General features: G+C 36.8%; 3 protein-coding genes across 5 annotated transcripts in view; 2 read left to right on the forward strand and 1 right to left on the reverse strand.

Moving 5' to 3' along the window:
- Positions 1–48: 48 nt before the first annotated feature.
- LOC115442432 (lysoplasmalogenase) lies at positions 49–19061 on the reverse strand. Its single transcript, XM_030167457.2, has 4 exons — positions 18868–19061; positions 8382–8560; positions 5885–6266; positions 49–5745 (listed from the first exon to the last, which is right to left on the reverse strand). The coding sequence occupies exons 1-4, from the start codon at positions 18886–18888 to the stop codon at positions 5662–5664; spliced, it is 666 nt and encodes a 221-aa protein (XP_030023317.1). The 5' UTR covers positions 18889–19061; the 3' UTR covers positions 49–5661.
- A 417-nt stretch (positions 19062–19478) lies between these two features.
- LOC115442456 (zinc finger protein 330 homolog) lies at positions 19479–24454 on the forward strand. Of its 2 annotated transcripts, none has more exons than XM_030167492.1 (7): positions 19479–19757; positions 20170–20320; positions 21180–21291; positions 21654–21773; positions 22137–22304; positions 23255–23335; positions 24245–24454. In XM_030167492.1, the coding sequence occupies exons 1-7, from the start codon at positions 19618–19620 to the stop codon at positions 24406–24408; spliced, it is 936 nt and encodes a 311-aa protein (XP_030023352.1). In that variant the 5' UTR covers positions 19479–19617; the 3' UTR covers positions 24409–24454. The 2 variants fall into 2 exon arrangements, with proteins under 2 accessions (XP_030023352.1, XP_030023353.1); XM_030167493.2 differs by having other exon boundaries at positions 19755–19936.
- A 536-nt stretch (positions 24455–24990) lies between these two features.
- LOC115442437 (rho GTPase-activating protein 26) overlaps positions 24991–27559 on the forward strand; it is a 42061-nt gene continuing 39492 nt past the window's right edge. For both annotated transcript variants that reach the window (XM_030167467.2, XM_037447668.1), the window contains exon 1: positions 24991–25402. In XM_030167467.2, coding sequence (XP_030023327.2) covers positions 25237–25402 — 166 coding nt within the window. In that variant the 5' untranslated portion in view covers positions 24991–25236. The remainder of the gene's footprint in view (positions 25403–27559) is intronic.

The raw sequence follows: 27559 nt of genomic DNA on the forward strand, positions 1-27559 counted from the left end.
AAATCCCATAGAACCGACATTTTAAAAAGTAGAAAATAAAACTCAAAATCAGATTTGGTACATTTAATATAGTACAGATAGTACATGTATAGTCTTAGTATAACGTATAATAAAATATGAATGTTACAAAGAACAGTATACACGTCTAAAAGTTGAAGCGATCTAAGTTCACTACACAGTACCAGAGTTTGTGACTATTCAGTGCATACCATACGACAATCGATTGTGAATCGTAAAATTTTATCTATACGGTGGATAATCATTCGTAGACCATTCCTAATGGATAATCATTGGTAGACCTACCACCTTCATATAAAGTAGGACAGTGACAGCTGTACAGTATGCCCTGAGTAGCGTTACAATAACACCAATAGAGATCGGATTGTATGTTCATTACTTACAACACTTGAATATTTTATAATTTTCAGACCAGTGTGCGTATGCCCTTAGAGGGCGTTTAAATTTATCTATCGATATTTGACCTCTAGGAGTAATTTCAGTAGATTTTTAAATTAAATTTACATATTTTATAATTAGAACACACATCACAATATAAGACGCCTTTATCCGATCTCAACATAAGTGACAGCACATATAACACAGTTTCTATATCAGACATAAGTTGGCGAGTGGCAGAAATAACTGAAAATGTAAGTAGGACTCGGAAATTAAGGTTCGTTCGCTCGAGTAACTTACCAAGTGCTCAATACTTGTCTGCCAACTTATGCATTTAACTACACTTAATTACTTTTACAAAGCGTTTACACTTAACACTAAGGAAACACATAGTAAACTGATTGAACAGTAAAATGCTATTGTATACAAAACTTCACAATATTCCAGTTAGAATGCATTTGAGATATGTATTACATTCAATGATTAGAAACTACGGCTAACTTTAAAATAGGAAAACAAGATTTTTGTTTGAAAATCCATCTTGATTTTGTCGTTTTTTCTGAAGCATACGTGGACGTGACATTTTGTTGCGATAAAAACTAGTTCCGTCGTGCAGTAAAATTATATTGTCAGTTCATGGTCACTCTATTAAATGTATTTTTGTTCGAAAAAACCTTAATTTAAAAGACATATTTTTTCAATTCCTCAGTACAATGATAACCCAAATCTAATGCTATGAATTCTGTTATAAGCCAAAAATAATTGTTTACTTTTACTGAAGCAATACTTCTATAGTAAAAAAAGGAATTAAATTATCAATTTGATTGACACTCAAATCGAAGTCCTAAATGTTATATGTTCCTAAATGTTAGTGTAGGTATCTATCATTGTTTCTTGCCGTGTATTTCAAGTCTCCATAGTTTTATACTTACAATTCCTTTTAAAATATCTACGTTTTTTAACGCAAAACTATTTCATATGTTTCAATTAAAATATTTTTATGCCTAAAATATCCTAAATGTAATTCCAAACTTTTGAGGAGAGATTCATACAAAATGTTATTTAAAGCACTTTGTACTTCACTGCAATGTATTATCAATTTATGAGGTTAATTTGATTACAAGGTCGATCAGTGACATAAACAAGTATACTTGCACACGTTGAGGTTTTAGGAATTTTATTTGGGTCTTATAGATATTATATATTATTTACTTTGACTTACGGAAAAAACGAATCAACGATCTTGATATAAATCTTTATATTGATCGCGATTTACAGCCGTATCAATAAATGATCTCAACCTCAATTTTCAATCCGATTCTGAGAATGAACCAATCAAACTCTTTTGTAAGCATGTCAAAAAGAACTTTGTTCTGATTGGACCATTTTTGAGATAGATTTAAAAAAGCGATTGGAATCGATTATTGAAAATGGTGGTTAAATAAAAAGGAGTTTGATGTCACCGCTCACGTGTCATCTTATTTTTATTGGTTTAATTTTAGGATCGATGTAAAGGGCAGTTAATGTCCTCCCCCGATGAAGGGACGAGACACTTGTGATTACTGCCTAGGACGTAAATATAGGAATGAACTGTACATTAATGTAGCCTAATTTGAATGTTTCAAGTTCCATACTAAATCATAATGGTTATGGGTCGACGGCCGTTCCTCTCAAATCTTGCAATTTATTTGAATTAGTGTATTTTATGAAATATAAGTCCGCGTGGTCATTCATGGTGTAGTTATGGCTCATGTCACACTGATGAAAGTATTATTCGGTTGATAATAAAGATAGTTTGTTATATTAGAAGGCGCAACTGGATTTTCACTACATAATATGAGAAGCTCTTAGACCACCACTAAGCATTTCATTAATGCAGTCCGCACACGAGCTCCGAGGAATTTTATAAATTGATGCGTAATAAGTCAATGCAATGATTTGTCCATATTATGTTGTCAATGTTGGTACGGTTGGTTGCCGAAAGTGCGAAATACCTTTATTATAACGACGCGCAGACTGTAAATAAAAAATGATGCAATATGCACTAATGTAATTTGCGTTACTGGTTGTCTTTTAACCGTCTAGGTCTTGCACATTAGTCTATGGAGCCAAACCTTAGCTGACATCGGGATTTTAGTAATACTAATATAAAAATATATATAGACATATTCTACGCGCATTAAAAGAAAAGTTACTTTTTATTTTCATACATTCTTATCCAACTGTATCCTATTCAAGTAATTTTATCTAATAAATTGTTCCAATCGCTTCTTCGTTTGATCCCGAAAATGGACCAACCAAAGAGTTTGCTTGACAAGTTTACAAATGACTTATTTTGATCGGTTTCGGGATCGGATCGAAGATTTAGATTGAGATGGTTTATTAAAATCACTGCATAATTTAGCCTCACAATCACAGCTCAGCTATCTTATTATTTATCACACATTTTCATACTATGTCCTTTGTTATCGTTTACGGTAGGTGTGTATTCATCGTCATTTTTCACACGTTAATAAACTCCGCTTGTAATGTTTCCACCTTTTTTGGCACAAACAATACATAACCTTCAAGTCATTTTGACTAATATATTATCGCAGTACATTCTAGAAATTTCCCGATACTGTAATAGCCGTTGTTTTACTTAAACTAGTTTTCATGTGAAACTAACTTGAAATACCTTCATCAGGCAAATCGTTTCTAGTGTTTAGTTCTTTATCTACTAGTATCTTCTCCGCAAAGTAACTATTGTACGCATTTTGTATTTTAGTTCGTCAATAAATATTGCGTTGGTCAAGTCGCCAAGCGGCGGTAGTTTAGTTGGAAGTGGAACGGACTGTCGAGACGAATGTCCGCAGGTTTAAAACCCAAGGGCACGCACCTATGGTTTTTCTAAAGTTGTATAACTATTCTTTGTGTCGCGCTTACTTTAACGGTGAGAGGATATCATCGCGAGGCAACCTCTATACCTGGGTTCTCTATAAAAATTTAGAGGGTATATGAAATCTGCCAATCTGTAAAAGGCCAGCGTAGACTAAGGCCTCATCCCTCCCAGTAGTCGAGGAAGCCAGTGTCCAGCGATGGCATTATAATACAGGACTGATTATTTTATATTATTGAAGTCGGCAAAATTATATCTGCCTTACTGGATGTAATATAGTATCACATAGAGGTAGCTATTGATGATCATGATACGTCAGTCAGTTACAAAATAAGTAATCACAGTTTTATTCAATAAGGTATCGGACCCTTTAATTACCTAAAGCGGCGTAGATTTACAGCCGTTTTCAATATACAATACCAATTTCAAATTTTAAACCGATTCTAAGAATGAATAAATCAAAATACGTAATTTGTACGCATGTCAAAAAAGCTTCCTTCTGATTGGTCCGTTTGTGAGATAGATTGAAAAAAGCGATCAGGATCGTTTATCGAAATGGCGGTTAGAGAGCATGATTTTGATCTCAATATTCACGTGTTTTCGTGAATCTTTGTTTTATTTTATTTATTTAGCACTTCATATACAAAAGTATACAGGTCCAGTCAACCTTAGGGTGGTGCAGAGATAATTGTGGTGCATGAAAGGAGGGTAGCTTTATACCTATCATGATTTTATATTTTTGTTGGTTTGAGTAATAAGACCTTCGAGAAATCGCAATGGATTGTTCGCTAAATATAATTAGTCATTACTCTAAACATTACTGAGCGTAGACATTACATTCTTTGAAGATGTATCATTTAACTGCAATAGTATTGAATAAGTATCAAATCACTTCTAATAAGATGGTTATGTAATAGTGTTAAAATACCATCCGATAGTCACACATAATCTTACTCCCAATGAAACAAATATCTCATGGATGACAGCAGCTTCGGTAAACCCAAACCCAAAACAAATATTTGCAGAAACACAAATATTTATTGCGAGAATCGAACCTGCGTACGTTTCACAGCAGCTCATCACCCGTTATGCCGTGGAGGCTGTCAATCTCCAATTTATCGCAAGTAACTTCGCGTTTATGTAATCTTTGGCTATAAGAATTTCTAATTGAGCGGCCTAAGCAATTTATTCAAATTAATATACAATAAAAACAGATCCGATTATTTGGCTTTTGTTGGTCGAGAAAATATGAGTCCTAACGCCAACTTATGCGTGTTAGACCAAAGCTGAAGATTAAATAACTATTTGTTCTAAATAGTCCATTGCGTAGGGCTTTATTTTATTGGAATTGATCAGACAAAAAAGCTAATAAATAAAATCTATAATAATTCTAAATCGCAGTGTTAGTTGAAGTTGCCTTTACAGATTTTAGCTTTTGTTTTACGATCCGCCGCGCAAGCCACACAGTCCATTCTTCCGCCCTCATTCTTCAGTCATACAGTAAACCAAGACAGTCAGTCATATCACAGAGAGGACGCCCGGAGGACGTTTGTGCGTCCGCACTCCGCACTCCAGGTGCTAAATACTCATATAAAATATAAACACTATATCTACAACACTAATTAACAAAATATCCTGACTATGTCCTACTGATACCACAGATACAATAGTTAAATAAGGAAGAATTATAAAGGTTGCATCGTTGATTTAGTTTTGATATTATGAATGCTTGATAATAGTGTACGATTGTCTATTTCTACGTAAAGCTGATTAAAAATCGTAAAGTTGCTCGCTTGATGGCCATCAAGCTAACCTGATAGTATTCTTCTGAATAAGTCATTCCAATTTCATTGAATAGCAAGCACTGCAATGCGCTGGTCATTTTGAGAATGAAAATGATTCTCATAATACTAAATGAGTAATGACTACCATGTCCTTCGCATCGGAACACAACGCGCTCTGCTACTGACCGCAGAAATATACAATGCTACTGATATCTGGATTCGCATCCATTTACGAGTTAAATAAGTTTTCCTAGTTGAATATTGATTAAATATTAAAACTAAATCAACGATACATTAATATCCTTAAATTTAAATAGTACATACGCCTAATACATCTAATAAGAATTGAGTAATACATCGAGTTTGTCATTATCCTGTATCCACCTTCCAGGAAGTAAAAGTATATAACCCGCAATTCCGATCTAACACCACTCTATTTACGACCCACTTAAAAATATTTTCTAAAACTATTCACGTAAGGTTCAAACTAACGATGTATTCCCCATATCTGCCCTAATTTGGTGGAGAGTAAAGATCATTGGAACTGGCTCACTTCCTCGCCGGAAGACGTTGCTGGAAATATCCAAGATGCATGTTGGTGTTTCACGGGACGGCGACCTGCGCCGGTTCTAGGGCACTCAACGCTATTCCTAGCTGACCTAGATAGTACGTCGACATCACTAGCACCTGAAAGTTAGCATTTATTAACATAAGCTGAGTCTCCGATGCGATCATATCGATGATAGAGGGGCAGCTGGTGTCATTAGTTACATCGTTCGTCAGCTATAAAAGAATAATCAACAATATATTAAAAATGAAATCCTACCTGTCTATACTGCAGGGGTCCTCCAAACAGGCTATAACCCAATATAGCATCAGATATAAGGAACAATAGAGCACCAGCCGCCGCCGCCCTTCCCCGCGCCACTCCTCGCCACGCCATCGTCGTCAACAGCATCCCGTACACCGGCACAAGGACTTTCAATCCCTCAGGTGGCGACAAAAGGGTCATGTAGTAAGCACATGCCACATAACATATTGGTGCCAGAAGTGGTTTTAGTGGGTAGAAGCCGAAGGCGGCGATGTATGCGACGTGGGCGCCGGCGAACGCCGCCATGCCTGCTATGAAATGCTGCGGCCAGACTAGCAGCGCGTCGCCCAGAGCGGAGAGAATGAGACCCGCGGCGATGCGGCGCGCATACCACCCCCTGCGGGTTAAGTTAGGATGGGTTAGAAATATACTGGGAATTACAATTACGGGCTGCAAAGTCGTCATTGATTGTCAGGCAGTCGGCAAGGCACACCATGAAGTAAATATTCAAATGCTGTATATTTTTCTGTACATGTTTGTGGCTTTGTTGTAGTTTATAAACATTTTGTGATAAAGCTGTATCTTATCACGACGCTCTTGATCTTGCTATGATAGACAGACAACGCTGCGTTCAATCGATTGTCTGATGCGGTGCGGTTAATATAGATTAAAATATACGTAAATAGTATTAAATTGAGAGAATAAAAATAGGCGAGGTCACAAGTAAATGCGCACTGTTGTTTATTTATCAAAGTATTTTAATAGGTTTGGTTACAATATTTCATGCAAAGTGACACCCTGCAATGATGGTTTAAATGCATTGCAATTCAAATGAAAATTGTAAAGAAGATATGAGCGGTGCGACGGAATTCACGATAACCTTCTTTACTTATATTAATCCAGCACCCCATTGCTCTTTACCTATTAATAATTTTGTTGGGTCTACCTACCCATATGACAGACAGACGCTTTAAATATCCTACCTATAGCGATTTATAAGTTATTACCCGCGCAACGACCTACTGACCGGAATAACTACTTGAGTTGCCTTGCGAGCACCATCGATTGTTCCGTGCAATTGCTCGGGATTGTATCAAATGCATCGTGGAAGATTCCAAACGGATTCGTCCACTCAATTATTAATGTGAAGACAATAGCCCGAATTACTAACTAACTAGCGCACCGTCTTACTACGTTAATGAATATTAATTAATTTACAATCTAAACTCATTGGGATAAAGGCTCGAAAAATATGTCCTGTTTCGCTTGGTTCTTTGATCTGGCTGTAAGAGCAGAGGTAGCCAAGACGCTTTTCTGAAACATGACTGATTTTAATGCTAATAGAAAACAATAAATACATGGAAATTACTTTCGATAGATCTATCGCATTCTCATACATATTTTTGTCATTTTTTTTTATTAGCGTTAGTAATTTAAAAAAGTCTTTGCTACGACCCCAGGTCTTTCACAGTCCATATTTAAACTTGATCACCGACAGATTTTAATATCTATCCGGAAAATATTATACACCTATGTGTATATATAGGTACATGGTGTCTATATAGATGAAAGTATTGAATTACGATTAGTCCCAAGAATAGCAAGATCGAATATATTCTCTTTGGTAATTCAGACTCGTCTTTCCCGGTGTAGATAGTCAATACCTTAAATAATTTACTTGTATTTGACTAAGCCCAATATTAATTTTTAATGTTAGAATTTAAATAAACAAGTTATTGTACATAACTTTACTGAGTACGTACTTCAAGACAGTAGTATCAGCCTCGACTCTCGCTAATTAGAATGCCAGGAAATATAAATAGATTGGCTCTCATATCAGCTAATAACCGATAAGTTATGATTAAATTTTAACAGACTCTATATATCATACCTACCAATGTTTTCTAATCATGTTATGTTACTTCGTCTCATTTATGGGCGCCGGAGGTGGGGCCCAAGTACCTACAGGGGATTTGGGTGATTTATTTCTGGACAGGGGGGTGCAGGTGCACGTGAACCCCCTGTCCAGAAATAAATCACAAAAAATGTAAATCACTGAATAAATTTGCAACAATGGAAACTTTCGTCCACAAAGGCTTTTTTATGATAAAGCATTTTCAGAAACCTGCGCGATTTGAATTGGAAAAGAAAACTAAATGATATCATATAGTATTGTGCGTAGTTGTACGCACCTCGCTAATACTAATCTTGGTGGCGCCCATGGTCTCATTTATTACCGACTTGCACGTGGTTTCGTCCCTACGTGAGAATTTGCCCGAAAGAGACTGTTCCAACAAATCCTACATAAGAAAATCTCATCCGCTTATTTCTACTTCTTCTTCTAGTCAAATATTAGCAGCCATTACTATTACTACTATACGTGATTACGAAAATAAAGCTATTTACAAATTTACAACCATTCAATGAAGAGTGATTTTACATGGATATGACTGTCGTAGAAGCATGGCCATTGACATGTTACCTAACATTTCTTTATGTTATCGATACTTACTTTTCATAGCCCAACGAGCCTTGGTGCAATATGACAACGAGCAGCAGGCACAAGATGGGCGCGCACTTCGCAGCTACCGCCGTGGGCGAGGGGTCCCAGCCACCCCCCATCGCCAGGAAGTACACACACACGCACTTGAAGAACGGCACCAAACGACCCCCCACGCCCACTCGCTTCACCTGATGAAATAACATAGTTTGAGTTTTAATGATGTTTCCAGTATCCAGTCTGTGAAATTAGAATATTTGCAGAACCTTCAAAAGGACAGTAAAAATATTTGTCAGTGCGAGAATCGAATCTGGGACTCTATTGACAGGAATTAGCCGGTGTGCCCACTCTATTGCCATGGCATTATTCGCTATAGCCACGGAATCAGGCGACATGATCGTAAAATCGTTTAGAATCTCGCGTGTAGTGATGTAGCTTTGACTGGCGACCTTGCACGCATACTTGAAACGCGGCGGCCTTCGGCTCACTAAAAGGTGATAAACACCGACAAAATGGCCGGAATCATGCATGTTTGACGACAATATTACTGTTGGTATAGCAAGTTATATACAGGAATTAACTGACTAACTATTGAACCGCTGTTTTGGATTTTAAGGGCTCGCTTCATACCTTCCGATAAATGCTACCCATCTCATAAATGTATAAGCTGACCAAGTTGCGACTTTGCCTACCTCTTCGGGGATAAAAGGCGTGAGTGTGTATGTCATAGTGAAACTCTAAAGTTATGAAGCTACATGTACGATACGATTTAATGGGAGACTTCGCCGATCAGAGACAGGACGTAGGGGCTGGGTGTTGCTAAATTACACACATTAGCTACCACGCGCGCAGTTACCATATGCATTCCATAGCATATTTATAGCTTTAGCACTGCAATATGATAAACTGTTAGGGTGAGTCAATTGTACCCGCCTTAATCCCCCCCTGTCTCGGATGATTGATGAGTAGCAGACGTCAGAGTAGAATAAACCTACGTCCGGCGCTGCGGACAGGTTAATGATCACGTCCGGTCTGCAGCAAAGTGTGACGGTAGCCTTGTCCAGAAAGCCATCGTTAAGGCTGGCCTTGCACGGTGTATCGATCAAAGTTTATGCCAAAACTGAGCCAAGGTTGGAGCCATCGCCACTGCCCAGTAATGGTCAAAAGTCAATGCATCTAGTAAGGTTATACATGCATCTTTTTGTGAGTGTAGGCTGATTTGTCTACACTCTAATATTTTTCCTCTCACTCCTGTTTCATCTCAGGACTCTTATGTTCTGGTTTGAAGGACATTGTAGCCAGTGTAACTACTGGACATAATAAGACTTAACATCTCATGTCTTAGGATGGCGAGCGCAGTGGAATACCAAAATACACTTTGTAAATCAAGGTGTTGGAAGTTGTTTCTACTTTTGGTGGTTGGTCATATCGCTTACCATCAGGCCATCGGCAAGCTCGTCTCGTCATTCAAATCTATAAAAAAAGATCTAATTATCAAAAACGGAACCGTGTTTGTTTTGTTCTTTGAACCTTTGTTTCCAACTTGTGAATGCAAGTTGTGATGTTACTGCCACGACTGCGATAAACATGTTAACCGTAAAAGTAGAAACATATGACGTCACTGAAATTTTAGCCTGCAATATTCTTAACTCACGAAGTGCCCTGTTTGTATTGGTGAGGGTCGAGAAATTCCCCTTCTAGCATACTTTCGTAAAGGTCGGCATCGAATTTTATTATGTCTGAGGGAATTTCTTACGCCATTTCTTACCGACGATAACACGTTATGAAGCGGTGGTAGATTCATTACGTTTATAAGGTCTTTGAAGGCAATTTTACATAAATACATTTGATTTTGATTCCTCTGACTTTGTATTCATGGAAGGTAGTTTCCACCATAATAAATAGTCCTTCACTAACTTTGAGCTATAAATTAATTCAGCGATAGTAATCATTATTTACATTGTAGCATGGTTTACATTGCTAGTAATTAATATTAAAAATAAAACTACCTTCATGATACAGCGGGTATATGCCGGCTTCAGTGACCGCGGGTTCTCTCATAGACAAATGTTTGTATAACTCGCAAATATTAACTTAGTTATAGTTAACCTTTGGTCGTTGCAAGATATATTTATCTTCCATAGATCAGAATTATTTATAGACGTTTATGAACCGTATCAATTTAGTAAATAAGTACATATCTACTAGTATTTTTTTTATTGGCACAGCATACTGACGCCACTGCACCTGATGGTAAGCTAAGTGGGGTCCAATAGAATGCCGACTGACGGGAAATGATTACCCTCCGACAGTCGACAAATTATGCTGGCCTGTTGGAGCCGGATACACATAGGCTGATCCCAAAACATGACACACGTGGGCAACTATGATGGGTTTTAACACCATGTGCGCGGTGGTTGCTGTCCAGATATAAAACATATCCTACCACCAGCAATGGTTGTGTTTGTATCGATTATGTCACAGATTAAGTTAAAACATTGCATGTAGATAAAGGTTTTGGCGATCGCCGCAAAGCTACGACTAAAAGATAAAAATGTAGCTCAATAGCGAACATATTGTATTAGAAGTTTATATTATTGTATTGTACATTACAGAAAATTTGTTGCTAGCAGATACGAGCTACTACTACTAGGTTGGATAATGAATAATTGAATAACTAAACAGCTACTTTTGTGACAAAATGTCCTCATGCCATACCATTAAAAAAAATGTGACAAAATATAATTTTAATTATCCGTTTTATTACTATAGGACGTCTGACCGTTAATTTTTCTCGGAGAATGGTAATTATATAGCTTCCCACGGCAAAAACAATTGTGATGGAATTTTATGGAGATAGCTGGACATTTAATAAAGAAAAATATCTTGCCAAAATGTACATAGGCTGATCGACGAGTAACGCGGCTTGAAGGCTGAAAACTTAGTTGAGTTTAGTTTGTCTAGCTGAGAATTTTTTTATACGTGTGCAGACCGGTATCCAGGTACATGAAACCTATATAAAGCTGAAGAGTTTGTTTGTTTCAATGCGCTAATCTTAAGAACTGCTAAACTAATTTTGAAAATGTTTTTACTAATAGGAAGCTACACTACTCCTGAGTATTATAGGTTATTTTTATCCCGGGATAACATAAAGCGGAGCTTTTATCACAGAAGAACTATTGCATGCAGGCGGAGTAATATGTAATATGTGAATTGATCTCAGCTATGTGAGCCAAAATAAACGAAGTAAGCTTAGCTTTTGTTCTGCAGAAGAGCTTATCAAGTACACCAGTAAGTATATTTGTAGCTTGGTTTTTTAAGTCAACGTTAACCAAATAACAACTGCCTATAATCGAGTTATAAAAATTAATGCTCTAGAAACAGCAGTGTGCACTCGTTTAGTTTTGATGAACGACCATTAGTCTTCGCAGTAATTGCTTATTAATATTTGAGCAGCAGAATGACTCAAACGATAATAACAATTAGTATACGTATGTGTGGCAATACGAAGTTGTGTTCCGTCAATAAGGAACATTTTAAAGTCAAGAATATTTTTTAACAATTGGACTTTAAATAAATTCTACTTTTAATTGCTAAGTCTATCGACTAACTGGCCAATACTTCTAGTAGGACTGTTGGTTGTAGGGTCTTCGAAAGCCGACTTCATCCCGTACTTGTAACCAATACTATCTTCCTTCATGAACCTTCATGGCTTGTTTGGTGTTAAAATATACATATAGTATTGCCTGATAGGGTTTCTTTTTGACGGGGGAACCAGCACCAACAATTTTTTTATTTGCAAACATATGTTTCTGGGCATATTTGTCTTTGTTTTAATATTAGTATGTGTCCAGATAACCTCTAACGACCACTAATAACGCAAAGGTTAGATAATTTTCCTTGTTTACTTGTGTTTACGGCCGGCTTATCTATTGTTACGAATTTGAGATCTCAACAGTATAATCTTTTTACTTAGGACATAACCACTGGCGGAATGTCTAGCAACACCTGTGCCTTCCTCAGAAAACGGGGAAACACGTGATGATAAATAGGTAACTTTGCAAGATCCTTCAAAGTTCGAAATAAGGACCAATGATCAATTTGGATATTGAACTTTGAATGGACATTACGTATCCAGATCAAGTAAATTAGGATTTTTCTGGTAAGGTAAAGATATTAGGAGAATCACGTGACTTGATATCCTAAATCAACAGAACATATTCTAAACCTTTTCCTGCTTAATAGATTTGGACGGATTTCGGCACACAAATACCAAATCCTGGATTAACAAAACTACTTCTCAAAAAATTACGAATGGGACATTTATTTCGGGAAAGGGCTGTTACGTGTGCGGAGTTGGAGCCACTAGATCTAGTTTGTACTAAATAGTTTAAGTACTAAATGTAATGTTTTATTATTTTAAGTAAGTAGGTTTATTGGTAGTTTTCTTTTTAAATGTTCTCTTTTTATAATGTGTTGTCATGTTTTTTATTTGTCACTGAAGTAATAAATTATTATGAGATTCATTTGGTATTAAAGATATTTTATTGGCGACGAGGATGGGATAGCGTTATCATGACGGTCGGAAAAATTAAAGAGTTTAATTTGGAGACAGGTAATTGGGCCCTGTATTGCGAGCGTATAGACATGTATTTTGTTGCTAACGGCGTGGAAGAGAAATTAAAGTTGCCGACTCTAATCTCGATAGTCGGAGAAGAGGTCTACGAGTTAATGGTCACATTAGCTAATCCTAAAAAACCGACAGAATTGAAGTATGAAGATCTTGTGGACCTAGTACGCGGACACCTACAACCGCGGCCGTCAGTATGGGTCCAACGTTACCGTTTTCGCCAGAAAAAACAGAGCGCCAATGAAAATATAATGCAATTCGTGGCCGCTTTAAAGAAGGCATCCCAGGAATGCGAATTTGGTATGAATTTAAATGATAACCTTTGTGACCAATTCGTATGTGGTGTGAGAAGCGAACTTATTCGACAGCGTTTATTTGCCGAACCGGCGACAATGTCGTTTTCTGAAGCTGTAACTCTTGCGACTTCCTTGGAGGCGGCGGAGCGCGATGCTGCGGCTGTTGTACTACCGTTGACACCGGCAGCTACAGTTGATTGTCAAGCGTTGAATGCTACTTCGTCGCGTAATAGGAGACCTTTCATGAGCGGAGGGAGCAGCAGGGATGCCGGTGAAAGTGCTGACGTCAAAATTTCGAAAGATTCGTGTACTGCCTGTGGTGGCCGGCATCAAACACAGGAGTGCAGATATTCAAATTTTGTATGCGCTCTGTGTAAGAATAAGGGTCATTTAAGGAAGATTTGCCCATTTAAGTATTCAGATAAACAAAACAACGGAAGGCAGAGGCAGCGATTAGATCGCAGGCATACTCACTACACTAGTGAGCAAGAGACGTTAGAATCTCAAAAGGCCTTAGAATCTGCAAACTCTGAGTGCGACGAGGAAGAACCAATGTTTCGATTAAATGTAGGTGATTATAGTCCAGTTAAATTAACGTTGTTAGTTGATAATACCAAGTTGACGATGGAAATTGACACTGGTTCAGCCTGCTCGTGTATAAGTAAAAGGACGTACAATGAGTTGTTCAAGGATCTGAAGTTAGAAGTTTGCGACTTAGTGTTCAAGTTTTATGACGGATCTAAAGTTCAACCCCTCGGTGTTATTAGACCCTTAGTGCAGTATAAAGAGCGTAAAAGATGTCTTGATCTTTTTGTAGTCGATAAAGGTGTAACATGTTTATTAGGTAGGCAATGGTTGTTTGAGCTTGGTATTCAAATTCCTATATTAACAAGAGGTACTATGGATCATTTTAAGGTAGAATGTAATAATTTAAACGATATTCTCGACAGGTATAAAAATGTTTTGGATGGCAAGTTGGGTTGTTACACGGGTGGACAGGCGGCGCTGCGCGTGCGAAAGGATGCGACTCCTGTGTTCTGCCGCGCCCGACCAGTGCCGTTTGCGCTGCGTGAAAGGGTTGATGCTGCTCTTGACGTCATGCAAAAAGAAGGCATCGTTGAACCCGTCGATTGTTCGGATTGGGCGACTCCTTTGGTATTGGTACCGAAAGGTAATGGTCAGTTACGTATATGTGCTGACTACAAGGTAACCCTTAACCCTGTTTTGATGGTCGATAGATATCCATTACCACGTATAGACGAGCTACTTTCGAATCTTGCGGGGGGTGAGGAATTTTCTAAGATTGACCTGTCACAAGCATACAATCAAATCTGTCTCACGGAGAATCAAAAATGTTCACTGTAGTTAACACACATAAGGGGTTATTTAAGTATAATCGTTTGGTCTTTGGCTTGTCGTCTAGTAGCGGTATATTCCAAAGAATTATGTGCGATATCATAAAGGGTATTCCCAATGTTCAATGTTTTTGTGACGATATAATCGTCACAGGTAATACAAGGAAGTTACATTTAATAGCGCTTGAAGCCTTGTTTCACAAACTCGAAAGCGTAGGTCTTAAAGTAAATAAAGATAAATGTACGTTTTTATCAAAAGAAATTAAGTACCTCGGATTTATAGTAAATAAAAATGGTATTAAGCCGGATCCAGATAAATTGAGAGCTATTATAAACATGCCGACTCCCAATAGCGTTTCAGAATTAAAATCGTTTTTGGGTATGGTGAATTTTTATGCTAGGTTCGTGCCCAAGCTTAGCGATTTACTTTTTCCTCCGCATGGCTTGTTGAGAAAAGGTAGGCATTGGAGTTGGGGGCAAACGCAAACCGATGCGTTTGAAGCGGTTAAGCGTTTAATGGTTAGTAGTGCTGTTTTAACCCATTATGACCCGAAGAAGCAGCTTGTTTTGACTTGCGATGCAAGTTCGTATGGTGTAGGAGGGGTGTTGTCTCAGCGTGATGCGGCACTGGGAACGGAGCGCCCTATAGCATATGTATCGCGAAAGCTTAGGCAGTCAGAGCAAGCATACTCCCAGATACATCGCGAAGCCTTAGCTATAGTATATTGCATAAAGAAATTTCACCAATACTTATATGGGTGTCGTTTTAAGCTAAAGACTGATCATAAACCGCTCGTTAGTTTATTTGGTCCTAATAAGGGAATCCCTACGATGGCCGCAAGTCGCATGCAGCGTTGGGCGCTTATAGTCGCGGCATATGAATTCGACATAGAGTACATAGGTTCCAGTAATAATGGTGCTGATATTTTTTCGCGTTTACCAGTGGATGACTATGATAAATACGAACCTCCGGAACAAACTTATTTACATTTTGCAACGAATGCAATACTTCTCGATAACAACACAATCAAGAAGGAGACAGCACGCGATCCGATATTAAGTCGTGTTTGTAATTATGTAGAAAACGGTTGGCCTGAAGAAGTTGGCATAGTGCAATTAAAACCTTTTTTAACTAGAAAATCCGAGTTGTACATTGAGCTGGGTTGTTTAATGTGGGGTCATCGTCTGGTAGTACCCAGTTCATGTAGACCGCGTGTCTTGCAAGAATTGCATGAACCTCACATGGGTATCGTCAAAACCAAGTCGTATGCTCGGAGTTATGTATGGTGGCCGGGGATCGACGAGGCGGTGGAAGCATGTGTGGCCGTGCGTGTGCGTGTGTTACGTGCGCTTCGGTCGCGTCCGCCCCACCGGCGGCATCTCCGGAACCGTGGGGTTGGCCTCAACGCCCGTATGAAAGAATACATTTAGACTTTTTAGGGCCTATCGGTGGTTATACGTACCTAGTTTCTGTTGATGCTAGATCGAAATGGATTGAGGTTTTAAAATGGTGCGTACAACAGCTGAAGCTACAATCAGTAAGCTGCGTGAGTCATGGTCGCGGTGGGGTCTTCCCAAGCAAGTCGTCTCCGATAATGGTCCTCCTTTTTCTAGTAATGATTTTAGAAGTTTCCTCTCTAATAATGGTATTGAACAAATTTTCACGGCTCCTTATCATCCAGCGTCCAATGGGGCCGCAGAGAATGCAGTTAAAATAGTTAAAGGGGTTATCAAAAGGCTTTACATGAGGGGATAAACGTCGAGTTGGCCATATACAGGTTTTTGTTAGTATATCATAACACTCCTCATTGTACTACTGGTGTAACTCCTGCACAATTGTTGCAGGGTAGAAAGTTACGAACAAGACTTGATTCCTTAAAGCCCGTTGTAACGAAGCTTGCGAAATCATGGGGGCCTACAGATGAAAGGTCCCGGTTAGTGAGAGAGTTCAAGCCTGGGGATCTGGTTTGGTATAAAGATTTCGCGGGAGGTTCTAAATGGTCACAGGGGAAGGTTTTAGAATGTCTTGGTAGGAGAAATTACACTGTCGTGGCTTGTGATGGGTCCCATATACATCGGCATATTGACCAGTTGAAACGGCGGTTAATGAGTTCATGCGTGTTCCCAAAGGTACCAAGTATTCCTAGCCAAGGTGTTGGATCCGAAAGATCGACGCCCGTTATAGTAGCAGATGAGACTAGGGGCACAGGTGTCAAGGAAATGCCTGCAGTGGGGACGTCGACAGGAGCGGGCATTGCTACGACTGACACTCCTGCTAAAACGTCAGCTCAAACGGCGCCCGGTACTGAGTCTGTTGTCGCCCCCCGTGAACCCAGGCCCAAACGCGAGCGTAAGCCTATTAAAAGGCTTGGCATTGACAATTGCCAGATTTAAAAGATTTATTGTTTCCGCTGAAATAATGCTTATTGTTAATTTAGTGTGGAGGTGTGTAATGTTTTATTATTTTAAGTAAGTAGGTTTATTGGTAGTTTTCTTTTTAAATGTTCTCTTTTTATAATGTGTTGTCATGTTTTTTATTTGTCACTGAAGTAATAAATTATTATGAGATTCATTTGGTATTAAAGATATTTTACTAAATACAATAAGTGAAACTTTGTTGATATCGACGTCACTGGCCGGTGTCATTGTTTGGGCAACGAAGCGAGAAAACGAATGATATTTAAAAAACAAATGAGGTTTAAAAATAAAGTGCCGGTGATGTTTTTAATGTTGTTAATATACATCCATATTCTAAAAGATTCTTTATGTATTTCATTAGTAAAATTCATACCAAGCCGTTTTATGTATGTAAGGTAAAACGAAAGTACTTTGCTGATGCGGCGGCCAGTAGTTTTCCTATTTACGTACTAGTGAAACTCGCTGCGAAATATCGCCTTTCACGGAATTTATTGCGGAATGTTTATCGACTTCTCTCGATTGGTGGCACGGATCGCGGGTTGCTATGCAGGCTTTGGGGTTCGATTCCCGAGTTAGGCAAAGGTATATTCGAGTTCAGCTTAAAAAAAATGCATAATTTTCGGGAATTGGAATTTGCAATATATTATGATAGATTTTTGCCGCTGTCGTAATTACACCCGCTAAGGCCCGCGGCAAATTCATGAAATAGGGCTCTTCAGCAGTGCAAATCCGGCGACCTTTTCTTAGGTACAATAAGGCTATTTTTGTTTGCAAAAGCTATCTGTAAAATAGCCTGAACGTCAACCCTGTGCCCTATAACCCCAAGGCAAGCCGTTTGCCTATTAGCAGGAGTCCCGTCCTAAATCCAGGGTGGCCTGTGGCATATCGCCATCATGCCACCATATTCTATATGCTCCTGGTTAATATCGAAAATTCCGTAAACTATAAAGTAGATGCGCCTCAGCCTGCCTTTTAAGATTAAAGGTGTAAGGTTACGACGTAGGTACGCGCTAAGTTAGAATGTACATATTCTAAATTTAGAATATGAAAATATAAGTACTGCCGAAAAGATTTTACTTCAACACATCAAAGACAAAAACAATTAAAATATAATAATATTGTTTACATATTTTTATTAGTGTTCCTAGATAAGTAGTTATTTTACTGAACTACAATTTCCCAATTCCAATTTTTTTATGTTTCACTTTTCCATCCATGCTTTCGCCAAAAAGGAGGTATCATTGATATTTCCGCAAATCTCGTTATATTTTCGTTAAACACTGACTACTTTCATTATCATCGTTTCGTTGTCTAATGTTTTTAATTTAGTTTTAAATATTCTTCATTAAAATATACAAGGCACGTTTAAATAATGAGAGAAATAAGTTGGAAATAAAATTAATTTTGTAAATAAACCAAACCTTCAGTTATGACACATTATTATTGTATTTGAAGCATTACAAAGAAGCTAAATGTTATTTTATGCGTATTCATTATTTTTTTCATCTCGCATAGGTATGTGAATTTTCGCGAAAAAATCCCTTCACATTTGCATCCTCGATTTCTGCATGAAACTTTATGGCCCTGTTTAATATTTCAACAATACCATTTGGAATGTGTATACTTACTTGTGATTATTGATATACCTATCCAAACACAACATCATTGAATTGATCAACAAACAGCACAAAGAAACATTAGTTTTGATCTAAACATAAAAGTTATAAACGTTTCTATTAATAAATCAACACAATATCGCGTTCATTATGTGAGAAATATTAAAAGTATATTGTACAGACCAGTGCGGATGGCGAAATCATCTGTCCTGCAACTTCCTTTTTAATTGATTATCGAAACAAACTGCGCACGACCGACCAGACACACAAACTATGAGTGACGAGCGGATGGTACCCCGCGAATAGAATAAAAATAAATATGTTTGTTTTGATCACTGTTTTGATAACACGGCGGCACGGCAAGTGCGCATTTGTAAGCCAGACGATTTGAAACATCGTTATTGTAGGAATCTATATCAGTTCTGCGCACCTCTTTGAATTTGCCGGGCTATAGGTTTCGTTCTGAAATCGCTACACGTCAAATGAGTATTGATTTTTACTTACTGTATAAGTGATGTACTACATTTAATACGATATAAAAATAAAGAAAATATAAATGACTATATTTAAAACATCTATGCATGTATTTAATATAAAACCTTTAATTATGCTTCGATATTATGTTAAATATGGTCTCACATTTACTTACGTTTAACGTAGTACACGTGACATTAGAACTTTAAAACACCTTGTTTTTCACAGTTATTTTTAATTAAATTTTACGCAACTCAAAAAAATAAAAAACTCAATACATAAGAACCTAATAAAATAATGTGCAGTTTTTGAAGCGCGGAGGATTGTCGGCTGTCACATACAGTCAAGCACTGTCATCTGAATAGCTGTCATTAACAGCTGATTAAAATTAATCGTCCTCTTTTAACTAAATTGAACGATTGTTTTTTTATCATTTGTAGATCATAATAACTTACTGAAATGCCGAAGAAGAAGACCGGTCAACGCAAAAAGGCGGAGAAGCAAAAACTGCGACAGAAAGAGATCCGCAATGCGCGCGAGCACGTCGACCTGGCGCAACACCCTTGTAACCTCGCCATGGACTGCGATAAATGCCAGAAGTAATCCATTTACACGTACACTACTATTTTTATGCTAATACAGTTAAGGACCCACAAAAGCGGCTGCATTTTTGTATGACTTCTTTAGTGCCACGTCAGGCAATGCAAGAGGTGTTTCTATTGTAACCTTATTTAGCTCGTAAAGCCGTTACAAATGATTACACAAGTGAGAGCGCTATGTACGTGAATATTCATACACACATAATAAATTAAGATTGAAAATGGTCGTATTAATGTTTTGGAATTAGATTTTCTAATATTTAATTTACTGTGCTTTATTGAAGTTAAACAAAAACTTATTGTTATATTTTTGTTGTTTTATTATGTTTTGATAACGAGCTGTCATTTGCAACTTACATTTAACCTTGATCAAAATTTAAGTGTATGTACAATTTACACATAAATTTTTCAGGAAGCAGAAGAACCGTGCCTTCTGCTACTTCTGCCAGGCAGTGCAGAGACTGCCGGCCTGCGCTCACTGCGGCAAGGTCAAATGCATGCTCAAGGCTGGTGACTGTGTTGTAAGACATCCTGGGGTCTACACCACTGGGATGGGGATGGTGGTATGTATTTAATTTAATGCCAGCCCAAATTTATACATTGTCCCACTGCTTGGCACAGCTCTCCTCTTAATTTAAGACTTAGACTACCAAGTTGGCCTGCTATAGGTTGGCAGACATCACACCTCAGAAATTCTTATGGATAATTTTTAGGTATCTAGGTTTTCTATCAAAGTTGTTTTCCATCATCATTAAGCTAATGATAATTCCTTAGCAATACTCATACAGACAAAAGTCAGAGATGTGCACTTTGTTTTTGAACCTGCAGAACTTTGTGTCAGCAGTTTGTTTCATTCCCACCCAAGCTTTCAACCACATTATATTGAATTATACAGGGTCATTTTGACATCATGTTACTAAAGGAAACAACATGCTTATCTACTTGGAAATAACACTTTACAATAAATTTCTTGAGCAGTTGATGTAAAATAAAAAAGTGAACATTTCAAACAAAATAAATATGAATAAAATTCATTTTAATTTTACGCACCCTAAAGCCACTAATACTACTCTAAAGGAATTTGTTGCAATGGCAACAGCATACTTTCAGTCAGAAATACACTTATGCACACATCATATTCAAGTATGTAGTTTCATTTAGTAACGTAATGTTGAAATGACCGTGTATATAATTCAACATATTCTATGCTAGAGTTACGTGTGAACAATAGCAGTAATCATATTACTCTCCCAGTTATGTTTAAAAATGATACTATATTGTTCTAGACGTGGTACCTACCTACAATAGCATCATTACCCAGATGTGACTTTCCACACATTGTTCATTCACTGTCCTTATAAAGTTTTTACTGCTAATTGAATGCAGTCCTTACTCTATTGATAACATAATGTTATTTCCTAGGGTGCTATCTGTGACTTCTGTGAGGCATGGGTGTGCCACGGGCGTAAGTGTCTCAATTCTCATGCATGCACCTGCCCACTTATGGATGCCGTCTGCTTGGAGTGTGAAAGAGGTTAGTAAAAGTTTAGTGTGAAGAAAGAAATTTTGAAAAAAATATATATCTATAAACAGACATGTGTGGTGAAATGAGTTATAAAAATTTTTTGTTATAGATATGGATTATAAAAATCTGTTTTTTTAAACTAAGGGCTTTTGTGCAGACTTTTTTTTAAATAGTTTTCTTTTTTAATTTTCTATGGATTATCTCCAGGCCCATAGCAATGTAAGACCTAAAAACTAAGATGACATTAAAAAGTAGTTACTTATATTGTCACAATATATGCTGGATATTTTTTAAGACAAATGTTTTGTCCAAAACCAATAGACTTCATTTATATATTAATTGAACATAATAACAGCGCTACTTATGTTCAGGTGTGTGGGAGCATGGCGGGCGCGTGTTCCGCTGCTGTTTCTGCCAGGGATTCCTGTGCGAGGATGATCAGTTCGAGCACCAGGCTTCTTGCCAGGTGCTGGAGTCTGAGACATACAAGTGTGAGTTACAATTATACTATCATTTTATTTCTAATGATTAAATATTTGTTTGTGTATTAAAAAATTCAGATATAGGTTTAGAGTACTTATCCATGCATTACTATATTCTGCTATTGATCGGTAGTATACAATAGAAAACGTCTTAGCCAGTTGTGAGATTTGCTTGCCTTATGCGACATTATAAGGTAAACAAAACTGTGTACTAATTTGTTTTTTAACCACATTGGGTAATTACTTAGTGGTGTCATTGATATCTAACTTTTGCCTTTAATTCTTTATAGTCTATAATGCTCTATATTGTCTATATAGAGCATTAACTGTTTCAATGCTTGCATAACTAAAACTCATGTATTAATCTTGCAGGTCAATCATGCAACCGTATAGGCCAGTACTCGTGCCTGCGCTGCAAGACGTGCTTCTGCGAGGAGCATGTGAAGCGTCGCGGCGTGAAACTGGCGGACCGGCGCGCTGCTCCGCCGTGCCCCAAGTGCTCATACCCCACAGCACTCACTGCGGACCTCAGCATGTCCAGTGAGTATACCTATACTATACGAAGTATATTGGGAACGAAGCAATAAGTTGTCTGTTTTTGACCAAACTTCTTGTATAAGGATAACAATTGTTTTAATCAATTTTTTCTAAACCAAATGGGTTTTATGTACTGGCATGGCACAGTGACTCCACTGCATCTAATGGTAAGTGGAATAGGATCCAGTACGAGTGTCGACTAACGAGAGCCCCAGGCGATTTGAAATTAGATATACACGGGCTGATCTCGTAACGCAATATACTTATGCAGGCCCAGTGGCGGGTTTTACATCTTCAGTTCGATGGTAGCTATCTGGGCGGATACAAATATCCTACCTCCAGCAAAATTAATAACAAAGTATATATATACAAGTTGTACAATCTCTTTAATTAAACACAAATGTACACACTGCATTATTTATATATTACTATCATGTATGTAAAGGAAAAAACTAAAATGATTTACCTACAAACATGATGTACTTGTATGTTTTGATAAAGTTTAAATACAGGACAAACAATGTTAGTAATTAATATACATTTTATTTAGTTAAAGTGTAATATCATGTAAAAATACATTTTGTGTATGGAGATAGAGATTAAAAAAAATAATTAAGTTGTATACTACATCTTTTTAATCATATTAAAAGAGACATAAAAAGTACAATTATGAAAGAAGGGATATCTACTTAGTACACTGTTAAAATGCGATATTTACAGATATTTAATACACTTTGTAGTTGAACTTTGGTGTTTCAATTCAATTTATTGCACTCCACAATTGTTTAAATTAATAGGTTTTACAAATTAAAGAAAATACATAATAATGTAGCCTGCAGGGCACGGCGACATAAAAGAGAAGGAGAAACTTTTCCTTCAATAAACTTTTTCTTGAGCACTTAAATATTCTACCAGAATATGATTGTTAAATTGTATAAATAATATGTTTCCAGCGCGTTCCCATCGCTACGGCCGACAAGGCACCGCCCCTGCCGAGGATGACGACGATGGCTACTCCGGATATGGGGGATATGGTAATATTCTCTTTATTTTATTTCAAACGCCTATACACAAAACACAACCATCTTTTTTATATGGGTACTTGTTCACCCGACAGACGTTGCCCGTCTTAACTATGAATTTGCAGCGCGCATTCTATCAATCGTTGACAGTTATTTTAAACAATTGACAGTTATATAAAATTAATATTTTCGTTAAGTTTTCTTAAATTTTCTAATTTTCCCCGCAATTTTTTGATTTTTTTCTTTCATAAGAACCTTCACCTGACAATAACAAATACAACAAAAAAAAAATAGTGAAATAGGTCCAGCCGTTCACGCGTGATGGCTTGACCAAGGGAAATAGGGATTCATTTTTATATATATAGATGACAAATTTATCGCACTGCATGTGTAGAGTCCAGATAAAGAGTTTACTGATGTGAGATGATTAAAGTCATGTCACGTTTGCAAAATAAAATAAAGCTTCGTCATAATTAAAAATTATTTTTACCCTGTTTTTGTTAATCTTATTTAATTAAACGTCGATACCTTGTTATTTTTTAGTGTAAATAATTATTTGTAATTGAGGTAAATTGTATGCATGTAGGGCATTGAACTTTAGATGACGCATTGCAAATTCAGTGTTGGAGTGTCATTTACATTCAGAAAATATATAACTATAGGTACCATTTAGTCGTCGTTTTTTTTTATAGAATTAGGTTAAGAAATAATTGTGCTAGACTCAAATCTTGATTTTACCAAGGCCCGACAGAGTAAGGCATCACAATAAGTTTAAAATCTTTAGGAGTGTAAAAGAAACGTTATTGACTAGAACTCTTGCGTTTTACTCGTGTGATATATATTTTCCGATATAAATGTCTCACTGCGTATTTTTCCGCAATACGTAGACTAACTAGGATTAACTATTTTCGCTTTTCGCAGGTGATGATGGAGCTGCAGAAGGTGGTGACTATTCGTATTCTTACTCTGAGTCTGATGACGATGACGACGACGATGATGATGATGAAGATGAAGATGATAGCGATGATGAGGAGGACGACGAGGAGGAACCCACCACCGCCGCTGCCGGAAGCACTAAAAAATAATCTCACAAACCAATACATTTTATTATAATATACGTTTATAAACAATCGTGTTTGTTTTCTTTAAAATTCCCTCGTTTTTAGTACCTTATAAAGTTTCTGCTTGTAAAGGAATTCGCAGCATATGATACGAATGTTACTATACTTATATCTACAGTTATTTACCTAGAGCACGTACGTTTCTACTAATGTTAATTTTATTCCCGTAATTCCCCGGAGGTCGCGACATGTATTATTTTATTAGTAATGGTCATGCAGTGGCCGAAATACAACTGTCGAATTTAATGTATTTATAACACATTTTATACATAAACTTTATTCTCTGCACTCATGTGAATTTTTATCATACCAAATCTTACAATTGCATGTGTGCGCAATGTGCTTAAAAAGGCGTAAAATATTTTTTCTTCTTGTATTAATATATAGATTCATTGCGTACTTTTTTTGAAGTAAAATGTTCACGAAAAAACTGTTTTCTATGTATTTGTGCACACAAAGTTTTAATTTCTACCATATGTTATGATAAAATTTAAAATAAACGGGCAACATTTACATCTTTTGGTAGTAACTTGTAGTCATCGAAGCTGGAAACACAGGCATTCGTGTTTGACAGTTTGACAGCTACGCAGCAATTATTCAGTTGCAGTGATAATATTGTCCGTTTTTTATTCGATTTACTCGTAAACGTAACCTCAGATAAGCGTGCGTGTTTGGTGTATTGGACAATTAGTTGTGATTAGTGTGTGGTAAGGCGGGAAGCGCGCGATGTCCGCGGCGGCACTCGGTCGGTGAAAGTGCATGTTGTGACCGTGAGTGATCGGCAGCGAGCGGATGACGATGGGCGTGGGCCTGCAGCCGCTCGAGTTCACCGAGTGCCTCGCGGACAGCCCACAGTTCCGCGAGAACCTGCAGCGGCACGAGAAGGAGCTCGAGCGCACCAGTCAACAGATCAAGCGGCTCATCAAGGAAGTCAAGGATGTGGTGCAGGCGGCCACACGTGAGTACCAGCGCTCCCTTCACTGGCCACTGCAGCGCTCGAAAGCGCAAGGTCGCGCATTACTCACTCATTACACAAAGGCTTTCATGTTATCTATACACTATACGTGTTGTGTATGGAGGTCGCATTCGTGTCGAATACCTTTTCACATTCATGGAAAACATTGACTAAGATGTTACATGGTTTATTTAATGAAACATTATTTTTATTTCCATCTAACATGCAACATTTGTTGATTTCATGTTCCAATAAGAAAAATTTTATATCTCACATTGTAACCCAAGAACTTATTTATGAATACAATCATTTATTGGTTTTCAATTATAATACTGTGTTCATCATACTGTTATGCAAACCACTACAATATTGTACTTGTAATGACAGGATCTTTTCTTAACTTGACTATGTTTGAAAGAAAAAATAAATGTTAATTGTGGGAACATACAGAAAGGGGAATGTAAAAAACAATAAACAGAGGCAAATTTAATAAGATTTTAATAAGATCCCTTATTCATCAAGTAACTGCAACCCCTCTGGACCCTTAATGCAAAGAATTTCCAATATTTATCCCTGCCCTTTTTGTATTTCCATATTGTGTCAGGTTAACTAGTACAGAATTCCATTACAATTATATTTATCTATATGTTAAAACTTATAGAAATTAAAATAGCATGTCTCTGTTTCAATGTAAATTGAAGTATATATAGCTAGTTTTCAATACATATTTAAGATCTTTAATACTGCTCATATGTAAGACAACCATAACAAGTATGGTATTCTATACATAATTACTAGTAAATTAATATATGAAATTACACAGGTTTTTATACAAAACCCATTTAATACATAAGAAATTAAATATTTATATAATTTCTGGAATAAGGCCAGTAAATACTTGATTATCATTGTTTAACACTTTCTCCCTTCAGAGAAATAATTTGATTGTCAGCCAAAACACTAAGTTAAATCATGAATAACAAAAGTTAACAGATGATAAATATTATCGATTAGGCTTGCAAAGTGGAAAAAATAGGAATTTTATCTACAGAAATGAAACCATACATTATATTACTGTTATTCATATTTCTTACAAATACTTTCAAATTTTTTGGCTGATATTTCAGTAACACATTAAAAGTGCATTAGCTGTGTCTTCATGCAGAAATATGCTAATATATAACACAAACTGTTAGTTGTGTTTTGTGTGAAGTACGCATGTGGGAATATTGTTAATAAGGTAGGAAACAAACAATAAATCTTGAACCTTTTGTGCTAAATAAATACTATTTACCTTTATGGAAGTACTAGTTATGGGTTTTATAGCAAAAATTACTTAATGCATGTGCACTTTAAAAGCTTTTTCCTGCTCTTTGTCTGTGCAAATGTGTCAGTAAGAGACCACTGCCTATCACCAACTCACCAAGCTATAGGTATAAGGAGTTATATTAACATTCCTTTCCATAATAGTAAAATCATGAGATGATTTATGATAATATCATTGTAATAAAATGTCCAGAATAGTTAAAATTGTTGTTGGGTTATGACTATATTTGAATAAAATTGAGTAAGATTTCTTGAATATACATTTATTAGTTGGTACATTAAATGAACTATTCAATTCATGTTTTGACACACGGAAGACAACAACGCCACTCGGCGGATATCAAAAGTAACAATATATGTTTACAAGGATACCTTTAAATATACTATATATATAAAATACGTTTACAAAGACATTATCCAACCTTTAAATTTATCTTTATTCAACAATTGTGATACTATTATGAATATAAGAACAAAATTGCCCTTAAGTAATTGGGGTGGATGGCATTCCGCCAAGAAACTTGTTGCAATCTTGTTTTCACTATGCAACATGGGTGCATAGATTCACCCGAATTGCTTCAGTTATACACAATGAGCCATGAATATAAATTATAAATGAATACAAATCCCTTACAAAGATAAAAATCGTATCCCATCTATAATAATAAATGGAATTTCAGTTGCATTGCTATCTCAAAAATATTATTAGTGAAATAAAAAGTTAGGGATCATTCGCTCATCATTAATGACATAATATTCATGTTACAATATGAATTAAACCTCTTGTCATAAACTCATCAGGGCAAATCAAAAGTAAAAGCTAAAACTAGTAAC

Source organism: Manduca sexta, chromosome 7 (assembly GCF_014839805.1).
Source record: "Manduca sexta isolate Smith_Timp_Sample1 chromosome 7, JHU_Msex_v1.0, whole genome shotgun sequence".
NCBI lineage: Eukaryota > Metazoa > Arthropoda > Insecta > Lepidoptera > Sphingidae > Manduca > Manduca sexta.

Bases quoted from the DNA above. Each gene is read 5' to 3' on its own strand.
- LOC115442456 (XM_030167492.1), top strand. From the start codon at position 19,618: ATGCCGAAGAAGAAGACCGGTCAACGCAAAAAGGCGGAGAAGCAAAAA. The intron at 19,758-20,169 runs GTAATCCATTTA...TAAATTTTTCAG, and splicing joins GACTGCGATAAATGCCAGAA to GAAGCAGAAGAACCGTGCCT. The intron at 23,336-24,244 runs GTAATATTCTCT...CGCTTTTCGCAG, and splicing joins CTCCGGATATGGGGGATATG to GTGATGATGGAGCTGCAGAA.
- LOC115442432 (XM_030167457.2), bottom strand. From the start codon at position 18,888: ATGATTTCGCCATCCGCACTG. The intron at 6,267-8,381 runs GTAAGTATCGAT...CTTAACCCGCAG, and splicing joins GGCTCGTTGGGCTATGAAAA to GGGGTGGTATGCGCGCCGCA. The intron at 5,746-5,884 runs GTAGGATTTCAT...GCTAACTTTCAG, and splicing joins GACCCCTGCAGTATAGACAG to GTGCTAGTGATGTCGACGTA.